General features: G+C 34.0%; 3 protein-coding genes across 8 annotated transcripts in view; all 3 read left to right on the plus strand.

The window, feature by feature from the left end:
• Positions 1-1,182: 1,182 nt before the first annotated feature.
• Positions 1,183-19,293, plus strand: part of LOC132029871 (uncharacterized) — a 115,899-nt gene continuing 97,788 nt past the window's right edge. Inside the window, exons 1-5 of one of the 6 annotated variants that reach the window (XM_059419260.1) lie at positions 1,183-1,494; positions 2,507-2,627; positions 3,486-3,547; positions 3,827-3,937; positions 4,042-4,244. In XM_059419260.1, the coding sequence (XP_059275243.1) occupies positions 2,524-2,627; positions 3,486-3,547; positions 3,827-3,937; positions 4,042-4,223 (459 nt within the window). In that variant the 5' untranslated portion in view covers positions 1,183-1,494; positions 2,507-2,523 and the 3' untranslated portion in view covers positions 4,224-4,244. Of the gene's footprint in view, positions 1,495-1,764; positions 2,628-3,485; positions 3,722-3,826; positions 3,938-4,041; positions 4,245-19,293 lie in introns of those variants that run through there. The other 5 variants (XM_059419257.1, XM_059419256.1, XM_059419259.1 and 2 more) reach the window with 5 other exon arrangements.
• On the plus strand, positions 5,230-7,680 carry LOC132029870 (uncharacterized). The gene is made up of 3 exons (XM_059419254.1): positions 5,230-5,709; positions 6,259-6,925; positions 7,077-7,680. Exons 1-3 carry the CDS (start codon positions 5,641-5,643, stop codon positions 7,541-7,543), a joined length of 1,203 nt encoding a protein of 400 aa, XP_059275237.1. The 5' UTR covers positions 5,230-5,640; the 3' UTR covers positions 7,544-7,680.
• On the plus strand, positions 11,624-13,266 carry LOC132069288 (uncharacterized). Its single transcript, XM_059462687.1, has 4 exons — positions 11,624-11,742; positions 11,826-11,910; positions 12,005-12,140; positions 12,223-13,266. The coding sequence occupies exons 1-4, from the start codon at positions 11,667-11,669 to the stop codon at positions 12,424-12,426; spliced, it is 501 nt and encodes a 166-aa protein (XP_059318670.1). The 5' UTR covers positions 11,624-11,666; the 3' UTR covers positions 12,427-13,266.

The raw sequence follows: 19,293 nt of genomic DNA on the forward strand, positions 1-19,293 counted from the left end.
TCCACTCCTTAACCTAGGTCATAATTCACATCCTCTTATTGTTAAAAGATATAGCCAACCACAACATTGGTTGAGCCAAAAAAGTTGGAAATAGTTATGAAATTTGTCGGTCATTTGTCCCTAAGTAGTCTATACCTAATAATTTTTTTTGATAATTTATTTGAAACTCATCGTTAAATAGGATTAGTAGCGAATTTTTAGTGTTTAGCTGTCTGTCGCTAATTCATATCTTTTTATGGATTTTACTTTATGAAAAAAAGTGGGAAGTATCCATTACTAAAATGCCATTTGTATAATTAGTGATGTATAGGTTAAAAAAAAAAAAAGTCAAAATATCATAATTCCCCTTACACTCTTCGACTTCATACTATTGTAAAGTTCTACAAGTTTTTTTATATAATTCACGCCATAGGTAGCAAATATACAAAGCATAGATAGAGGGGCTATGCCTAAAACAACCTATGTCAAAAGGACTGCGCAACAAGTAGGAAAACAGGAGAACTTCTGCGGACATTCTGCGTAGGGTAAAGTTTTACAATTACTATTGCAAAAAAAATAAGAAAAAAAAACGGTGTCAAAGGAGCTAAGCAATATAAATCTTGAAAAGACATTATAAGAAAAGAAGTAAATAAATAAAGAAAAGAAAAGAACAAGTTATGATCAAATAAATGAGAAACCATAAATGACAGAAAGGTTCGATTCTAATAACCATAACAATTTTATTAGTTTCTTCATTTTCAAGAGGACCCCACTTCTTTTTTACTTTTCTCTTTCAGTATAACCGTTTTATTATTTTTCTTTTTCCGGTTGTGGACTCTTTAGATTTACCTGCCCATTCCGTTTTCCGTTTTATTATTACCAAATATTTAACGTTTTTATTTCCTCGATTTCTCCTCCAATCAACATGCCACGTGGCTCACACAGCACGTGCCGATCTTTAGCGCGTGGGGCATCTTGGGACAAAGGCAGTGACAGTTAGATCCCCCACTCGTACTTGAGAACGTTAAACCACGCGCTCAACTCTTGTTTGATTAGGGTTTTTGGAAAGTGAGTAAGCATCCCACCAGACACGCTGACGTGCTGTTCTCTTATTGGATGGTGATTTTCTGTGGTCCATTGATGCAAGTAATATATGTAAAGATTACAGAGATAAACTCTGCACTTCACTCCTATATAAACCTCTATTTTGGGCCTTTAATTTTATATTATTATTTCATTTCTTTATTGTGTTAAGAGTCTTTTCTTTTTCTCTCTCATTTGTCTGAGTGTTTCGTACAGACACACTCTCTCTCTCTCTCTCTCTCATTTCAAACCTAGGTTTTCTCTTTGTTGTGCCCTTGAATTTCATTTAAATAGCTTTGATTTAATCCAAGATTCATTTCTGGGTGTCTTTAGTTCTTAGTTTTCTGTAGAAAGGTTGTGTTTTTTTTTTGTCAGTTGTGGAGAAATTTTTGTGGGTCGAAAAGTGGGTGTTGTTCTGATCTGACGTGAAAGGTACGTTTTTCTCTTCTTCTGATTGTTTTTTGCCAGTTGGGTTTTTTATTTACTTTTTGTTTTCGTTGGTTTCTTTACCAATTGATTATTTTTTATGACTTTTCTTGAAATGAAATGATTTACTGTACTTTTTGGTGGTGTCATTTGTTTTTTGTTTCTCTTTTGTTCTGGTTGGTTTATTTATTTTTCCTGTATTTCCTATCTGGGTTTTGTTTTACTGTGGTTCTGGTTAAACCTTTGATTTTTTGTCTATTGGGTTTTATCCTTTAGGTATATCGAAATCATTGGCGACACGCAAAACCCTAATTTGGCTTTTGGATTTTTTATGGATGACTTTTGCTTAGATATGATATAAATTTAGCTAGTCTTGATTGTGTTATAGCGATTTTATGTGAATCTTGAAACTTTTGATATAGCTTTATCTTTTTTACCTTTTCAATTTAAGTGAATTTGGTTAGAAAACCCTAAATTAGCTTGAAATTTATTTGTTGCGTTATATGGTTTCATTTTAAGGTTCATTGATATTGTTCAGGCATTTTTTTGATTGTAACGCGTGATGATTGAATGATGGGTTGATGAAAAGAATTAATTTTCTGTTCATTGAGAATTAGGTTTTCTAGACATTTGTTCCATTAAAGGCTTTCACTCTTATTCACTAAATGGAGTGTATTAGTGTGTTTTATATTAATCATGTCATTACTATTGCAATTATAATGTATTTGATTATATCATGACATGACTTTGAATTTACAGGTGCACATGTACAAACACATGTAGATCTGTATATATCTTCGATATGCTTGAGTTTTGATTCGATCAAATTATATTTATTCCTGTATACCAATTATTTTTATCTAGCTTCGATTTGTTCGAGTTGTGATTTGATGTAAATAATATTTATTCGTGTATACCATTTTTTTTATCTTCAAATTACTTATAGTTTCTCCAACTTTCTGATTGGAATTTCATTTCGTGGTGGTGAGTTGATCATCATTTTATGTATTTTTTCTAGTTCTTCTCCTTTTTTACATGGAGAATAGCGCCACATTGGTACGAACTGGAGTGATATCGATAGGTCTTAATCTTCCAATGCCGGTGAAAGAGAAAGGAGACTGTCTGCATTTTTGTCTACGGTTAGTTCCAATCTGTACTTTTGTTATCTAATGTACTAATACTTACTGAAGTTTTTGGTTTTGTCTTTTTCCTTTTTCACTCCTTCGGTTGACTTAATTAAGTGATATAAAATCAATCTTTTGTATTAACATGACTTAATGCCCCTGAAATTATATACGATGCCTTAGATTTTACTTGTTTGCTGTCTCACTTACAGTATTAATTCCAATATGTGTATGTATTAACTATCTTTGGATGATCTTTTAATTGGTCTAACTACTGTAAATCAAATGATGCATTTGCATTTTCCTCTTTCAAAGTTCATTGTCTGAGATAATGTTATATTGGATTTGGAAGTTTACTTAGCCTTCTCTTGAAGTTGGAGTCAAAGGCAGATCCAAGATTTAAGTTTCATAGGTTCAATCTTTAAGGTTCTTAACATTAAACCCTTTATATTCTTAAAGTTAATGGGTTCATACCTACTGTATATTTATTGCAATTTTAGTGTATTTTTGCATACAAATATATGCTCAAAATACTGGGTTCAGATGAATCCGTTGCTGCTATGTTGTCTCCGCCACTAGCTGTAGTACTCTCTTCATGATACTAATGAGGAAGTTCTCTTTTTTTTTTTTTTTTTTTTTTTTTTTTTTTTTTTTTTTTTTTTTTTTTGCATTGCTATTCACGTCCAAATAAAAGTTTAAGGGGTTTTCTTTGAAAGGATACAATGCTTTCTGAATCTGCTCTCCTCCATTACATCAGACACTGAAATTATCCCGTTTATGTATATATATTGTTGAGGAGCTAGCCAAATCGTATTTTCTCCATGGATTTAAGATTCTTTAATATATTTGATGGTCATTTTCTTTGTGACACAGTCAATATGTTGCTGAGATGAAAAAGAAGGATATTCAAATTTGTTCACCTTTTGGATCAAGCAGTAAGTCCAAGGAGAAACTTCCTCCTGTAGACGTTCCCAAATTTAAGTGCTGGCGGTGTTGCATCCGTGAGGTTGGAGCAACCACTGCTGCGGCATATATATTGTCAAAGATGAAATATGTGTCTGAAACCCGGAATGACAATAATGTAGTTGGAAATATGACTGACAAAGTTGGTATATTCTTTATAAATATTTTCTAGTGTATGATACATAGTGCTATTTCGTTCAGTTGTTTCAACTTGAAGTACATAATTTTTCTGTTCCTAATTAACTCTTTAGGTGATGGAACTGGATCTGAAGGTGTTAGAATAGAGAAGATTGGCAATCCAGCTACCGAGGTGATAGCATCTAAGCAATGTTCAGCTCGAGAAATAGAACCTAAGAGCCCAGGTAATTTAAGAGTATTGTTAGGACATTTGTCAGTACAATCTTTAGATTTTGCACTTGTTCATTGCGGGTAGAATTGACAATAATGCTTTTGGTTTTGAAAACAGTTGCTAATCCGTCGAACAGCAGTACAAAGATTGCAGTTACTGAGCCAATTCCCTCAAATGATGGAAATGACAAAGTAGTTCCTCATGACGGTGACATTGATCCAGAGAAAGAAAAAAAACTCTCAAAATGGACAGAGAACTGCTTCAAACACTTCAGATCAAACAGAAGTACTTGGTGGTAACAAAGAAAAGTTTCTTAATATGAGAAATGTGAAGTCATGGATCACCTTCTCTTGGATCGAGAAAAGGGACTGAAAACCCTCCAAAAGTGCGGTTGTTGACTGACTTGTTAAGTGGAAAAGTCAATTTGGAGACGAGTCATGCCAATGCAGAACGATTTTCAGCGAATACCATTTCCCTGGTGTCTTCTGAGACAGTTGCTCAACCTAAGGATAAGATGTATGTTCTTGAAAATGTAGGCAAAGGGATTAAGGTTTCTCAGAAGAAGAGGAATATGTCTCAAGAAGACGGCTCCAAGTCAGGGATGAACTTAGATGGTAAGATGGCTAAAAGAATGAAGGCGTTAAATCAAAATCAAAATGCTGAGAGGAGTTCCATGGAAATTAAAGTAACTGATTCACGTTCAGGAGAGAATGGATCTGATAGAGAACGTCCACAGAGTGGTAGCAAAAGTGTGAAGAATAAGCATATAAGTGATAAGGACTCTGGAGTAAGTACAAAGAAACATAAGCAGGCTCAACTTGTCGGTGGATATTCTCTTCAAATGCCCTTGGAAGGGAAAAACAATACTGGTATTGGCACTAGTGGATACGGTGATAATATTCTCTTTCAATCGTCATATGCTTCTCCAAGTACTGGGAAAGTTGAACATCGTTCAAGGAATAACAATGAATCATTACAGGGAAAAGAAAGAAACTTTGGTTTGAGCTCGAACAGTAACAAGTTGCTCGAAGTTAGACATGCCTGTTCTCATATGAATGTGGTTCCAAATAAGAATTTGAGAAGAGACAGTTTATCAAAACGGAAAGATGTTGTACAAACACCGATTGGTATGGGAATGGTGACTCCTCAGCCAGAAAAGGAGATATCTATGAAAGAGAAGTTAGACCGATCTTTAAGCAGCTTCAGGGGTGCTCAGAAACATGTTGGTATACGAATGGTGACTCATCGGCCAGAAGCAATAAACACAACAAATTGGCCATTGTTGGTATAAAATGGTGACTCGTCAATAAGAGGAGTTATCTATTGTAGGGAAATTAGACCAGTCATTAAGCAGCTTCAGGGGTGCTCAGAAACATGTTAAAATGATACAGTCCAAAGCAAAAACACAACAAATTGGCTATTGGCTCTACAGAAGGGCAATAAGAGTTGTGATCTTCTTAGGTCAAATGTGTCTGAATCAGGTCAATCCTTGACGAAAGGAGTGAACTCTCTTGTACCAAATGTGTTTGAACCAGGTTAATCCTTGAGGAAAGGAGCGAAATCTCTTTTTAGACGGCCACGTGTGTCTCAAACTGGTCAATCTTTGAGGAAAGGAGTTAAACCTCTTGTGAGAAAGACAAATGTTCCTGAAAAAGGTCAAACATCGAGGAAGGAGTGATTTTTGACCTCAACCAAGGAATTTCTCAAACACCACCGATGTGGCAAGAGATTCAGAGCTCTTCAGATCTGCTTCAACGGGGAAATCTTCAAATTCAAAAGCCAATGGTACTGGCCTTTTCTTGTCTTTGTATTATCTTTGAGAATTTCCACTTTTGCTAAAAAAATTCACACCTTTCTGTATCTTTTACTATTGAGGTTGAAGGATTGCTTACCATTAGCAAATTGCTTAAAATGAATCTTAGAGATATTGGCTTTATCTGGTTTACTCAGACTAAAGGTAAAGTTGATAGCGCTTGTAGTTCTCTATTGTAGTTCTTGCCTGCTAATAATTGGACATTGCCTTGAAACAATTAGCAAAAGCATGGTAAATTGTTATAATTGCTGTTACCTAACACTAATTGCCTAATATCCATGGTTTCTATAATGTGCAAAACGTAAACTTTCCCTCAAATTTGTTCTTGTAATGCTAAAACAGTGATGGTGTGGATATGCATTTTTTTTCTGAGTTTACTTGGCTTGTGTTTTATATATTTGCTACTTCTCAATTAATAGATATCACTTGGCTCAAGTGGAGTTCAATGAGGAATATCTCACTTTTGGTTCAACTTTTGTGTTCTATTAAGTGCCTAAATAAGTCAATGAATTTACTTACAGGAAACGGCCAGGAATCAGTATGCGAGGAGTCATCCCCAGACCCAAAGTAATTTGACGATTGAAAGAAATAGAAATGGAGGACTTAGATGGTTACATCCTGGATCAACTAGCTTCTATCCAGTTCATGCAAATGTAAATGCTGATGTTGGAGCACTCAGAGGAAACGTTCTCCACTTATCTGATGTTAAAGCGAACAGTACTGAGATGGCGCATGTTCAGGAGATGCAGTTCAAACTATTCGGCGCTTCAACACAAATTCAGCAGAGGCCATCAAACGCAGTGCAAGTTTCTGCTCCTGTCCCCGCCAAATGGGGGTTGCAGCATGGCGAAGGACCAAAACCTGTATGGTTTCCTACTGGACAGAACATATCATTTGGACATGATAATCCCAAAACGGTTCTCGAACAACCTTCTGGCTCAGTTCAGAAGGGTCGGACCATTAGTGATATAAAGACTAAGGAATCGCATTGTTCAAACAAGACCGGAAACCCAGGTGTGGGGCCTTCAAACTTCAAACAGAGACCTTTCTCTCCCTGCATCAACCACCCTCCGATTCAAAGTATCCTCTTCAATGGATCGTTTTTGTCATATAATAAATCCTCTAGTGTTCATATGGGTGGTTATGCTGCAGGTCAGAGCTCCCAACAGCCTATTCCTTACTTTAATGGTAAGTTGAATTCCCCACAAATCCATATGATTGATCTTTTTTTTTTCTTAGTCATATGATATTGATCTCTTTTTTTTTCTTAGTCATATGATTGATCCATTTACTGTGTTACACAAATGAATGGTATTCTAAAAGGCTGTTGATTTTACAGCTCAAGAATCTCTTCAACCTCAAGTACAAGAGGAAAAAAGGAAGTGTCGTGCACCTGCACGACTCGGCGGAACAAACTTGTCGCAGTCAAGAGGCCTCCTGCGCACCATTAGAGTTCCTGAGTCAAGAGGAATTTTCGGTGCATCAAGTTCTAAAGTTGTTCCGCTACAGGATGATAATGCTTACAAATCATTGAACGCAGAGGGCTGTAGTACTCGTGTAGCTGTACTGCCTGTTAGCAGAATTCCTGAAAAGGCAGAAAAGGATCCTCCTTGCCTTTTCAATCAAAATCCTGCTGACATTGCCCATGCCGATGATGAAACGTACATGAGAACTGTTACGGATCAACGAGTTCGTGACAAGAGTGAGTTGAAAGAGAAAACTGGACATGCACATTTGGATGGGCGGAAGCGGCAAAGGAGAAAAGAAAGACCAGGGAGAATGCCGCTAGGATGCCGTGCATCCTAAATGCTATCTTTGTCTTATGTTGTATTTATTATTGTGAAAACCAATGTTGTAATAATTTTCTTGATATGTTTTGAACATTTTGAGCAGAAAGTTTATGAAACAAATTAGCTTTGACCTTCATTTTTTATTTTCTTGTATACATACTGATTCTTTTATTTTAGTCTTCACTAGCCTGTTTATTTTCTCAACAGGAATGAGGTGACCAGATATCAGGATTTCTGGTTATATCTCATGTTTGTTAGTTTGTTATATTCTCAACAGGAATGAGGTGACCATTTAAACTTCTCCAGTTAGTGAGAAGCACTTCTTGAATTTTACAGGCTACTGTTTTGGTGCAAAAGGCTCTGTTTCCTAAAACATGAACTCAATTTGGGATATCAGAAATTTCAATGTCCTTTTTTCTATTTTTTTTTTTTGCCATAACCTAAAATCAATTTGAGTACCCTGAAAAACATGAATTTGAATCCTTATATAATTTTCCAAATTTTCTTAAATTATTGCTTCACTCATCAAGTAGTTAATTAAGTACAATATTTTTTTCGAAATGAATATTTAATTATGTTGTTTCTCAAGACGAAGATGGTGACCAACTTTAGATTGTTACTTCCTGAATTATCTTATCCCTAAATATGGTCTAACTATAGAAATTGCAAACTCTGTTTGGATGGTTGTTTCCCGTGGTTCATTAATGTACAGTATGGTATGATGCAGTATGATGTTGTATTGTATTGTATTGTATTAATGAATACTTTATGTGTTACACCCCGTACCTCGGAGAAGAACTGGTTAAATTTGAATGTAAGTATGTCGAGCTATGGCTAGGTAAAACAACTTTGGAGTGTGAGGAACGAAGCATTATTAAGTATATTTTTTAAGTAATGGATGAATTATGATCTTGTAGGTCGTAACCGGGAAGGACAACCTTGGAACCAAAGGACATGACCATTATCAAGTATTATTAGTGATAAACATCATGTATGGAGAGTTTTGGAAGATTTCGGGACCAAGCAAATCGAAGAAAATAAGTTTGACGAAAATTTGAAAAAAGTTGGCAGGATTTTGGGCAGATTTTTAGTCAACTTTGGAGGGGTGTATCTCCTAGTATATTAGGAGTTTTAATGTGTTTCAAAAGCCTAAAATGAAGTTCGTCGACTTTAGTTTCCAACGCAACAAACCGCTCGTCGATATGACATCGGAGTAGAGAATTATGGACGGTACAAGATAGGCTGACAAAGCAGAAACGTGTGCTACAGTAACTGCTACAGTACCCGGCTTGCTACAGTACCCCCGACTTTACCCACCTATAAAAGGGTCAAAACCCCTTTATTTTCATCAAAAATCAGATGAAAAAGCTCAGCAAACATATAGGGGTATTTATGTCATAAAAAGTTGAGAGAATTGAGTGATTTTAGCTAATCGAGGCTCGGGTAGCGCATAATCGCGATTATAGTATCATTGGGTGGTGGATTCTAGCGTGGATTCAAAGCGGATATCGAAGATATTGCTATTTCAACGAGAATAAGGTATGAATCCCCTTCTATTTACGTTAATACTGGCTTATTCACGAAGATAGAGTGGTTAAATAATTGTATAGTAAGTTGGTTAGCTATGGAGGTTGGAAAACAGCGTGTGGGCTGTTTTAGGGTATATATTGGTGTTGGAAATGATGTTATTACTATTGGTATTGTTGTTGATGTTGTTGGTTGCTGAATTGGAATTTCGGGCTAGGCATATAAACAGGGGAGATGCTGCCCGATTTTCGGCAGAATATAGAGTAGTATGACTTGAAAGTTTAGTATAAGTATACTATGATGAGTCTAATGATAGTGTGAATCCTCTTACATGTAGACTCACGAATTCGGACGAATAAGTGTGGATAACTGGAGGTTGAACAGGTATGTTAAGGCTAGTCCCTTTCTTCTAAAGGCATGATTCATTTCTTATGAATTCTGTGAATCCATAAATGTTTTCCAAGAATATTCTTATTCTCAAAAGCTAGAGATTCATGATTCATAGAGTTCTTATGATACTAAAGATAAACATGTTTTATGATAACAATGATCCTATTTCTAGAAACTCCTATGTTATAATTCCCTACATATGTTTCATAACCTCCTTACTTCCAAAAGTTAGAGCTCATGATTCAAAGGCATGACTTCTTTCTTGATAATCCATAAATGTTTTCCAAAATGTCCCTATTTTCTGAGTCAAAGATTTATGATTCTATAAGCTTTTATGACAACAACAACGGACATGTTTTTACAACGTTAATGACGATGCTAAAGATGAGAATGTTTCTATGATGATTACGACGATGATGGTGATTTCATGTTTAAAAGTCCCAAGCTTATGATTTCAATGTGAATATGAGAATGTTGAGTTATTTTCGTGATTTTCTTGATTTTTATTCATTGTTGTTGATCTCGCCTTATAATAATTGTTCCTTCAAGGTGAGATAGAGCGATGATGATTATTCCATAATATAATCAGAGGTTACCGACCTTACGTCACTCCGATGTATTTATAGCTTTTATTTGGCTCTCATGCATGCTTTATATATATGTATGTATTTTCTCACACCGCGCAGCGCTATAGTCGGCCGGGCATGGCACGTAGATGTGCACACCACTGCAGTGGACATGTTATGATATTGCCCCGAACGCGGGAGGCCCGGACGCTGGCTAATGATGATAACACCGAGCCTTAATGGCCGGGCATGATACTATATATATGACACCGAGCCTTAATGGCCGGGCATGGTACTATATATATGTATAAAAATATATTTTTAAAAAGGCTAAGCATGCATGACACCGCCTTGTATGAGGCATCCAAATGTACGTGTTATCTCTCATATTCCATGTTACCTTTCATATCTATATTATGTTGTTATTCATGCCTTACATACTCGCACATTATTCGTACCGACGTCCCTTCTGTGGACGTTGTGCTCATGCCCGCAGTAGGAGGGAGACGGATCAGACCCGTAGGTTTTCTATCAACGAATTCTCAGGAGCACTCCAGGTAGTTCGGAGCTGTAGTCTATTTGGTATCGTCCTTATGATCATTTGTATTCTATGTCGAGGCTCATAGACGTTTGTGTACAATTAGATATTTTATAGCTCCATCGGTTCATATTGTTGTATAATATATGGGTGGCCTTGTCGGCCTCATTTTGAGCTCTTGATGCTTTACTGTTAGCCTTGCCGGCTTTATGATATACGTCATGTTATGGCGACCTTGTTGGTCCGCATATGTACATATGTGCTGAATGAACGAATATTCCTATTTTGGGCCTTTTCTGCGTGCAGGTGTTCTTTGAGTTATGGTTTATAATGTTCAAAGTAATGGATAAGTCAGGTAGTTCCCGGCCTACGGGTCGGAGCCCGTCATACTCCTGGTAAGGGTGTGACAGTATTGTCGCTAGAGATGTTGTTGCAGGATGAGAGGGTATGTTTACGGTTTTGCTATTCTGTTACAATTTTTATTTCATGGCTATATGCTCTCATTTATCTGTATCCATAAATTTAAACTCGCTCAATGTATTATTTGTTTTCAAGGGGGTCGTATTCAGGCATCTTTGGGAAAATCTGTTATGAACAGGTTCCAAATAGAGATAAAGGAACTAGGACTATATTATATGAAGAATTTCGTTGTTGGCCCGAATAAACTAAAATATAAGACCAACAATCACCAATTTAAGCTAATGTTCACCCATAGAACGACTCTGGAGGAAACAATTGATGCACACTTTGGTATGGAAGTCTTCAATTTTCGACCATTTGAGCACTTGATAAATCAAGTGAACGTTGAGGATACTAAACTATTCGGTAATTATTCTTCTTGCATTTTGATTAATTTGAACGTTTTACCAACTTTATCACAAACTACTTTTTACGTTGTAATAGATGTCATAGGAGAGATTGTTAGTTACGAACCTATACAAGAACACAAGCAAGGTGATAAGTCCAGCGCTTTTATGAATGTTGAACTCCAGGATCATGAATTCGATTAGTGATATATTTCATGTTGTCCCGCTTTCATATGATTAAGTTGCACATTTTTTTCATGTAGGAATAATAATATTTCAGCTACTTTTTGGGGGGAATTTGTGGAGCAAATCATGCCACACTTGGATACTTCTATCGAAAAGCCTGTCATTGTGGTTATGCAGCTAATACGAGCTTATAAGTTTCAAGGTTTTCAGCTAATTCTGATGTACATTGGGTTCTCTTTTGTGTATATTTAACATATGATTAAATATATAGATATACGGCTGCAGGTAAATATTCTGTACGTAATTCTTGGCATGCTTCGAAACTCTGGATTAATCCAGATTTGCCTCAAGTTACAGAATTTAGTTACAGGTTTATCATACTATAAATTCCATTTATAATGTTTAAAATATTTATGGAAATTTTTTATTATATTAGGCTTTCTTACAAATTTTAATACATGTAGATTGGAAAATGTGTGTGGGGAGAAATCCGAGAGGATTTCTCAAATATCCTCTCAACGTAATTATTCTGCTGCGGAAGAGCTGGCTTCTGGAACGGCTCAAGTTAAAACAATCGGAAACTTGGTTGAGTATCTTCAGGTGAGTACACTGTTTTGGAGTTTTCAAGATTAAATAGTAGTATGTCGTATAAAATTTCTGTTAACAGTGTTTTTTAATATAGGAAGGGAGCTTCTGGATTGTTGCCACTATAGTGTATATAGAAATTAAGAACGGTTGGTCGTATCTGAGCTGCATAAAACGCGCCAAGAAGGTTTACAAAGTGGGCAGTAAATTTAACTGCCCGAAGTGTAAAAGCAACGAAAATTCTGCACTAACCAGGTTCGAAAGCAATCTAATTTCGATAAATGAGATCATTAAAACATAGAATAAATAATTTTTAGAACACCTGCCCTTCAGGGATAGACTACAAGTTAGAGTGACAGATAATAAAGTGGCTCTTGTTTCTTTGTTAATTTTGGATCGCGATGCGACAAAGCTCATCGGTAAGACTGCTAATGAATTAAGAGCGGGATTACTTGAGGTATGTTATTCTCTTTAAGTTTTTTTTTTTTTTTTTTTTTTTGGTTATTTACTACTTCTGATACTACTTTGATTTTAGAAGTCTGGCGCTGCTGATGCATTTTCATATCCATCGGAAATGGATAACATTCTGGATAGAAGGGTCATATTTAAAGTGGCTGTAAAAAGCGACAACATAGAGAACCACGATGAAGTTTATGGTGTTATTAAATTCAGTGAAGATGAGGATCTCATTAAGTAGTATGGTTTTTCTCCAAGCGAAGATGCATTCTCTGTATGTTGTTTTACAAGCATATCTCATCACATATAAATTTGTTGGTTGATGTTAAATATTTTTATTATTGATTATGATTGTTGTTTGACAGGATCCGGATTTCAACCATGAAAAGACTCATCTGTAAATAATGAGCTCACGGTGATATGGACACTCACTTTTACATCCTTTTAAAGATTATTTGAAAAAACTCATAAAGAAACTTATTTTTTTCTCGACCTTCATATCTTAATTTTGTGGGATTCCATCGCTAAAAATGACATGAGCTCTCCAACAAATACCCCTGCAAAGAGGAGTAGATCGGAGAGTGGGTCATCTGTGGTTGAAGTCGATGATGATCCCAGTGCACAGCTTTCTAGCAATAAGGCCAAAAGAGTGATAAAGAAGGAGAAAATTGCATGAGTCTCTGAATGTAGAGGAGACTTAAACAAGATATGTTTAGTCGGATGACAATTTTTAATTTTTAGTTTTAGTCGTGGCATTTAGTTTAGTTCTGAACGATGTGTTTTGATGGCGCCAGTCACCTGGTGCGATTGATAAATTTTATGGATTGCAAGCTTATGTTATAATTTTCTCTGGCTTTTCTGGAACTTTATGACATATATAAGAATTTTGTGGTTGGATGCACACTATCTGTTATCAAAAACTACTTTGAAAATGCAAATAATTGTGAAGATTTATGATATGGTGTCTTTTGATCCATTTCGTTACCAGCAAGTAAGAATTTTCATTTGACTTCACCATTAATGCTTTATATCCTTCAATATTTACTCCTATAAAATTCTAAGTCCTTCCGTATATGATGAACAAAACAAATAGATATATTCTGAACTTTTCTTTGTCTAGGTAAATATAGCAATGTTATGTTGAAAAATGGTTCAAATATTATGACACTGCATCTTATCGTAATATCCCATCTGCCTAAGTAAATTAGTCTATGCTGCAAGACTGTTCAAAATAGACAAATAGAAAGAATAGAAGACTGGGTCCTTTGTATCCTTTCACTGCTGGGGTCTATGTCGCATTGATGATGGCCCAGGTCTGCAGGACAACTGTATGTTGCTCTTTCACGGGTGACAAGTAGGGAAGGGTTAAAGATTTTGGTTTACGACGATGATGGGAAAATAACAAATGAAGCCAAAAATGTAGTGGACAAAGAGGTTTTTCGTAATTTGATTTGAGAGATTGCTAAATAAACTTTTCCCTTCATTGTTATCTTTTACTGCTGTCTTTTGATCTTTTGGTCTTAACATGCTAGACAGATTGCTAAATGAATTGATCATGTGAATTGCTTCTTCTTAATCAAAATGAGGATTTTATCCCAGTACTCTTTGTTCTCAATCTTCTTCACAAAGCATATAAATTTTGTGGCTGAATACCAATCAATGGTTCGCTGAAGGCAGATATATTATGAGCAGCATGGTAGTGAGGCTCTAATTTGTAGTGACAGTGGAGGATATTGCTGAACCAGAGGAAGAGAAACGTTAGATCTATGAGAGGGAGGACAAAATTCTTTGGTGAGTTCACATAATACAGTTTGTATTACAACTTCATATAACATTAACACTTTGCCGTCGTTCATTTATTAAACAAATTTTTGTTTCAGTTTCGAAGAGAAAACTGACCATAGATGTTTTGGAGAGCTGAATTTGTAGCCACTGAGGAGTAATTAGAAGTCATGAAACAATGGTGGCAAATTCCATGGTTACTCATGTAAATTATTAATTTCAGACAAAGGAGCTGGAAGCATTAATTAGACGATTAAGAAGTTCAACAAAGGTATACTTAATGATGGTCATACTTTCTTTTTTGGATATTTTACATACACAGAAGTAAAATATCAGTTGAAATTTTATTAACATAGTTCTATCTAAAATATGCTCAAACAAAGCAACGTGATTAGTTTTCACTAATACCATCCGCGCATCGCGCGGGTACGGATACTATCTTTAATAGGAAAAGAAAGATGTGATTTAAGTGGGGGCGGGGGGGGGGGGGGGGGGGTTAGGGAGAAATAATTGGAGGGAACGTTTTTGTTTTCATTTTTAGTGTTGTTCATTACGTCGTCTTCTCAAATTTAAGCACAACTTTTGATTTTAATATTAATTTCATAATTAGAGGGAAACTATTGTGAAGTCATCATGTTTCCCTCCTAAGTTCTAATAATCAAACCAATAAAAAAAGGTTACGTATAATTTTTCTTAATTACATTGTAATTAGATGTAAAGTAATTAAATTTATCAATTTTAGTTTATAACTTGTTAATCATTGAACATTGTTTGAGGTTAATACTTATTTGGTGTTCATGGCTCGGTTTTGGGTAGATTTTTTTATTAAAATCAAAATCAAATCAATTTAGTCGGTTTTTTAATTATTAAAATGAAATCACACCAAACCAAATATAATTCACATTCATCGGTTGTTTAGATTTTTTCCGTCTTAAGAAACTAATAGTGTTTATCTCTTTCATTTTTCCTACCATTAAAAAAGAATTCATTCTTTTCCAACTTATAATCCGTTATTAACCTTTTTTTGTGGTGGCTACAAATTTTCTCGGATTATGGAGAAAAATATCTTAAATCGATATATAAGATTTAATCAAGTGAATAAAGTTGATAAGAAACACAAATATATATATATATATATATATATATATATATATATATATATATATATAATGTCATAGTTGTTTCTTTGAATAATTTAGTTTGGAATTATGATTTTCTTTTTAGAAATGAGCTTAAGGTGTGAAGTCCATTAATATATTAGAGTTAAATAATTTTTTTGTGAAAAAGTATATATGGTATTTAAAATTATTTACAAAAGTTAATATATTTTGTGTGTGTGTGTGATATATATATATATATATATATATATATATATATATATATGGTTTAATAAAATAAAATCAAACCAATTATTATTGGGTTTTTAAAATTTAATTCCAAACCAAACCAAACCAAAACCAAATATTAATTTGGTTCGATTTTTAATTTGGATCGATTTTTAACCAAACAGTCAACACATCTGACTTATATGTATAAATTATATATAGATATATATGGTTTAATAAAATAAAATCAAACCAATTATTATTGGGTTTTTAAAATTTAATTCCAAACCAAACCAAACCAAAACCAAATATTAATTTGGTTCGATTTTTAATTTGGATCGATTTTTAACCAAACAGTCAACACATCTGACTTATATGTATAAATTATGATATACATTCACTTCTATATTAGCTATATTAATTATTAATCCTTAATATAACTAAATTTTTAATAGTTATTAAGTAATTGAATTAGTAGCAAATAATAAAGTTATTGTCCTGATAGATTTGTTATTAAATTGTGAGGGTTTGCATATGCACGACTCTGGAAGCACTAGATCAGCACGAAGCTTGAGTTGGGCTTAGATATTTAGACAAGAATTATATTTAAAACTTACAAATACAAGTAAGATTTCATAAAATTAAATTAAATCGAACTATATACGAACGTCTAATTACAGTAAATCGGTGTACGGTATTGTATGTTTCAATAATAGAGGTCTGAGTCTAAATAACAGGTACTGTTTCAATAATAGAGGTCTGAGTCTAAATAACAATTATTGAAGCACTAGTTCAGAATGAAGTTTGAGCGAGCCTTAGTGATTTTTTTTTAAAATCCAATATAAGTAGTCAATTAAATTTAATTAGATATAATCTAACTATTTATTTAATTATATTTGAAATTTACAATAAGACCATGTGAAATTAAATCAAATAGAACGATCAACACCTAATTACCAGAGGCGGAGTCAGGATTCGAAGTGTATACGTTTGAAATTCTAGTCTTTTAAAGTTACCTGGGTTCTAAATTAATAACTTGTACATATTTAATAAATTATATAATACAAATACAGAATTTGGACCAAAGTTTTTAGGTTTGACCGAACCCGCGATCGATAAGCTAGCTCCGCCCCTACTATTTACACTAGATCGCTAAAGGAATTATCCCGATTGAATAGGTTTGATGTGTGTTTTTATAAATAATTGGTGATAGTTTAGGTAGGAAACGCAAAGATAATTCAGGTAGAAAACTCACAAAAAAATGATACTTGAGGTGTGTTTTTTACCATTATCTCAAAAATTAATTAGCTACTAATTTTTGTTATAGCAAAAAATCTTTGGTTATATCATTTAATTATTGCCATAATATTTTATAACTTGAAGCAAAAATATGTATTTAGCTATAATATCTTGTTTCAAATAATTTATTACGGGTAAAAGATTAGTATTGCTACAGTTAGTTTCAACTCATAGCAAAAATTAATAATTAGCTACGAAATTTTATTACATCAAAATATCCGTGGTTGTATCGTTTAACGATTGCCACAAAATTTAATAACTTGAAGCAAATATATTTATTAGCTACATTTCAAATAATTTATTGTGGCTAAAAGGTGACTATTGCTACAATAAGTTTTATCTCGTAGCAAAAAATAATAATTAGCACCGCAATTTTGTTATTGCAAAAAATCTGTGGCTATATCATTTAACTATTGCCACAATGTTTTATAACTTAATAAAAAAATATTTATTTAGCTACAACATTTTGTTTCAAATAATTTATTGTGGCTAAAAGGTCACTATTGCTACAGTTACTTTCAACTCATGCAAAAATTAATAATTAGCTACGAAATTTTGTTATAGCAATAAAGTTGTAGCTAATTAAGTAATAATTGCCACGATTTTTAGCAATTGTGGCAAAAATGAAGAATTAGCTTTGCCAATTTAATTTTCGTGGCTAAGAAATTTTACGAATTTGTAGATAGCCACGAAATTCAATTTTTTGTGGCTATTACTAGGTACTAGCCATGATTTATAAATTCGTAGCTAAAATTTCATAGCTATATATGCCTTGTGTTGTAGTGACTTTTTTTATACAATTTTAATAGAAAAAACTCCCCTAAAAATGGTCCAAAATATCTTTTTCTTATTAAGGTTCAGGCGGAACCTCATCTGACCTACGGGCTACGACTAAATAAACTGAAGATATCAATTTGATTTGTGATTATACATGTCACAAAGGGAGGAAATGTTAAAAGGATAAATAGTATATGATAAAAATATCACACCAATAGTTGCATATTTTTGAAAATTGTATAAAATATTGTTATTATCTCGTTCCAATAGGTTTGACCTTTTGTCCTCAATATATGCATGTGAGCAATACAATAATCACCGAGGATGAATTGAGATATCTTTACTCTTAACCGAAAGTTTCAAGTCTGAATTACGAAAATTGAAAAAATTATAATGAGGGATATTTTAGTAAATATCATAATGACAGTGAAGCTCGATTTAATTAGGCTAGTAATTTCGAATTTTGGAATTAAGCTTGTCCCACTACAAGAAAACAGAAATGGCAACAGCTCTTTTGGCAACAAAAATAATGTGGTTGGCAAAATTCAATATTTGGCAACAACTTAGTTTTATTGTTGGGGCATATATGATGAATCTTTTAAAAATGAATTTTTTTTTGTTGCCAAGCAATTTAATTTTATTGTCATAGTATTGACTATTGTTGCAAAAAGTATTTTTGGCAGTAACAAAAAAGTTGTTGCACGTCATTACAATAACAGCTGGGAAAAGTTTATGCAACAACAAAAAATATGTTGTTGCCAAAATTACTTTTTCAGAACAATAATCTATCTATGGCAACAAATAAAAAAATTATTGGCAAATGTCTTATTTCTTGTAGTGTCCATTGGATCAGGTATGCCCCACAATCACAATTACACACCACCACCACCACCACCCCCCCCCCAACAACCCCCAAAAAAATACAAGAAAACAGCCCTACCCCTCCTCAATTATTATTTATAACCTTCAAGTTTATAAAATTACACTTTAACCCTATTAATACCCTTGACAAGTATTCATTTTCATACCTTTTCCACTTATAATTCCTAACTTTTTCTCTCTTGAATTGCTATCAAAAATCCAGTTTAATCATTTGTGGGGAAGTTGGCAACTAGCAAGTGAACGTCTAATGTGATTAATCTCAGTCCAACGCAAAGTCTCAGATTAAGCCTCCTTGTGCGCCTAAGTATCAAAAGCGGATAAGTAAGGTACGAGATTGTTATGATCGAATAGAAGGTACATCTAGGATTTCAACGTAAACTTTGTATTTTGAAACATATTCAAAATATAGAGGTAGACAAGTCAACTTTTAAACCCTTGGAAAAAGGATACAATATTCTATCATGTTAGATCGTCACATCAAAGACACATCTCTTATCTTAACAAAGTTAATGGGTTACGTTAGCTCGTTCCCACAAGAAAATGAAATTTTTTAACACTTGATCATCTGTCCAGATCTTGACCATTAAACGTAGGGTAAAAATCATTTTAGTCCTCCGACTTCACTTTAAAAACCAAAGACCTCCCCC

Source organism: Lycium ferocissimum, chromosome 9 (genome assembly GCF_029784015.1).
Source record: "Lycium ferocissimum isolate CSIRO_LF1 chromosome 9, AGI_CSIRO_Lferr_CH_V1, whole genome shotgun sequence".
Lineage (NCBI taxonomy): Eukaryota > Viridiplantae > Streptophyta > Magnoliopsida > Solanales > Solanaceae > Lycium > Lycium ferocissimum.

Bases quoted from the DNA above. Each gene is read 5' to 3' on its own strand.
- LOC132029870 (XM_059419254.1), top strand. From the start codon at position 5,641: ATGTGGCAAGAGATTCAGAGCTCTTCAGATCTGCTTCAACGGGGAAAT. The intron at 5,710-6,258 runs GTACTGGCCTTT...ATTTACTTACAG, and splicing joins TTCAAATTCAAAAGCCAATG to GAAACGGCCAGGAATCAGTA. The intron at 6,926-7,076 runs GTAAGTTGAATT...TTGATTTTACAG, and splicing joins GCCTATTCCTTACTTTAATG to CTCAAGAATCTCTTCAACCT.
- LOC132069288 (XM_059462687.1), top strand. From the start codon at position 11,667: ATGCCACACTTGGATACTTCTATCGAAAAGCCTGTCATTGTGGTTATG. The intron at 11,743-11,825 runs GTTTTCAGCTAA...ATACGGCTGCAG, and splicing joins ACGAGCTTATAAGTTTCAAG to GTAAATATTCTGTACGTAAT. The intron at 12,141-12,222 runs GTGAGTACACTG...TTTTTAATATAG, and splicing joins ACTTGGTTGAGTATCTTCAG to GAAGGGAGCTTCTGGATTGT.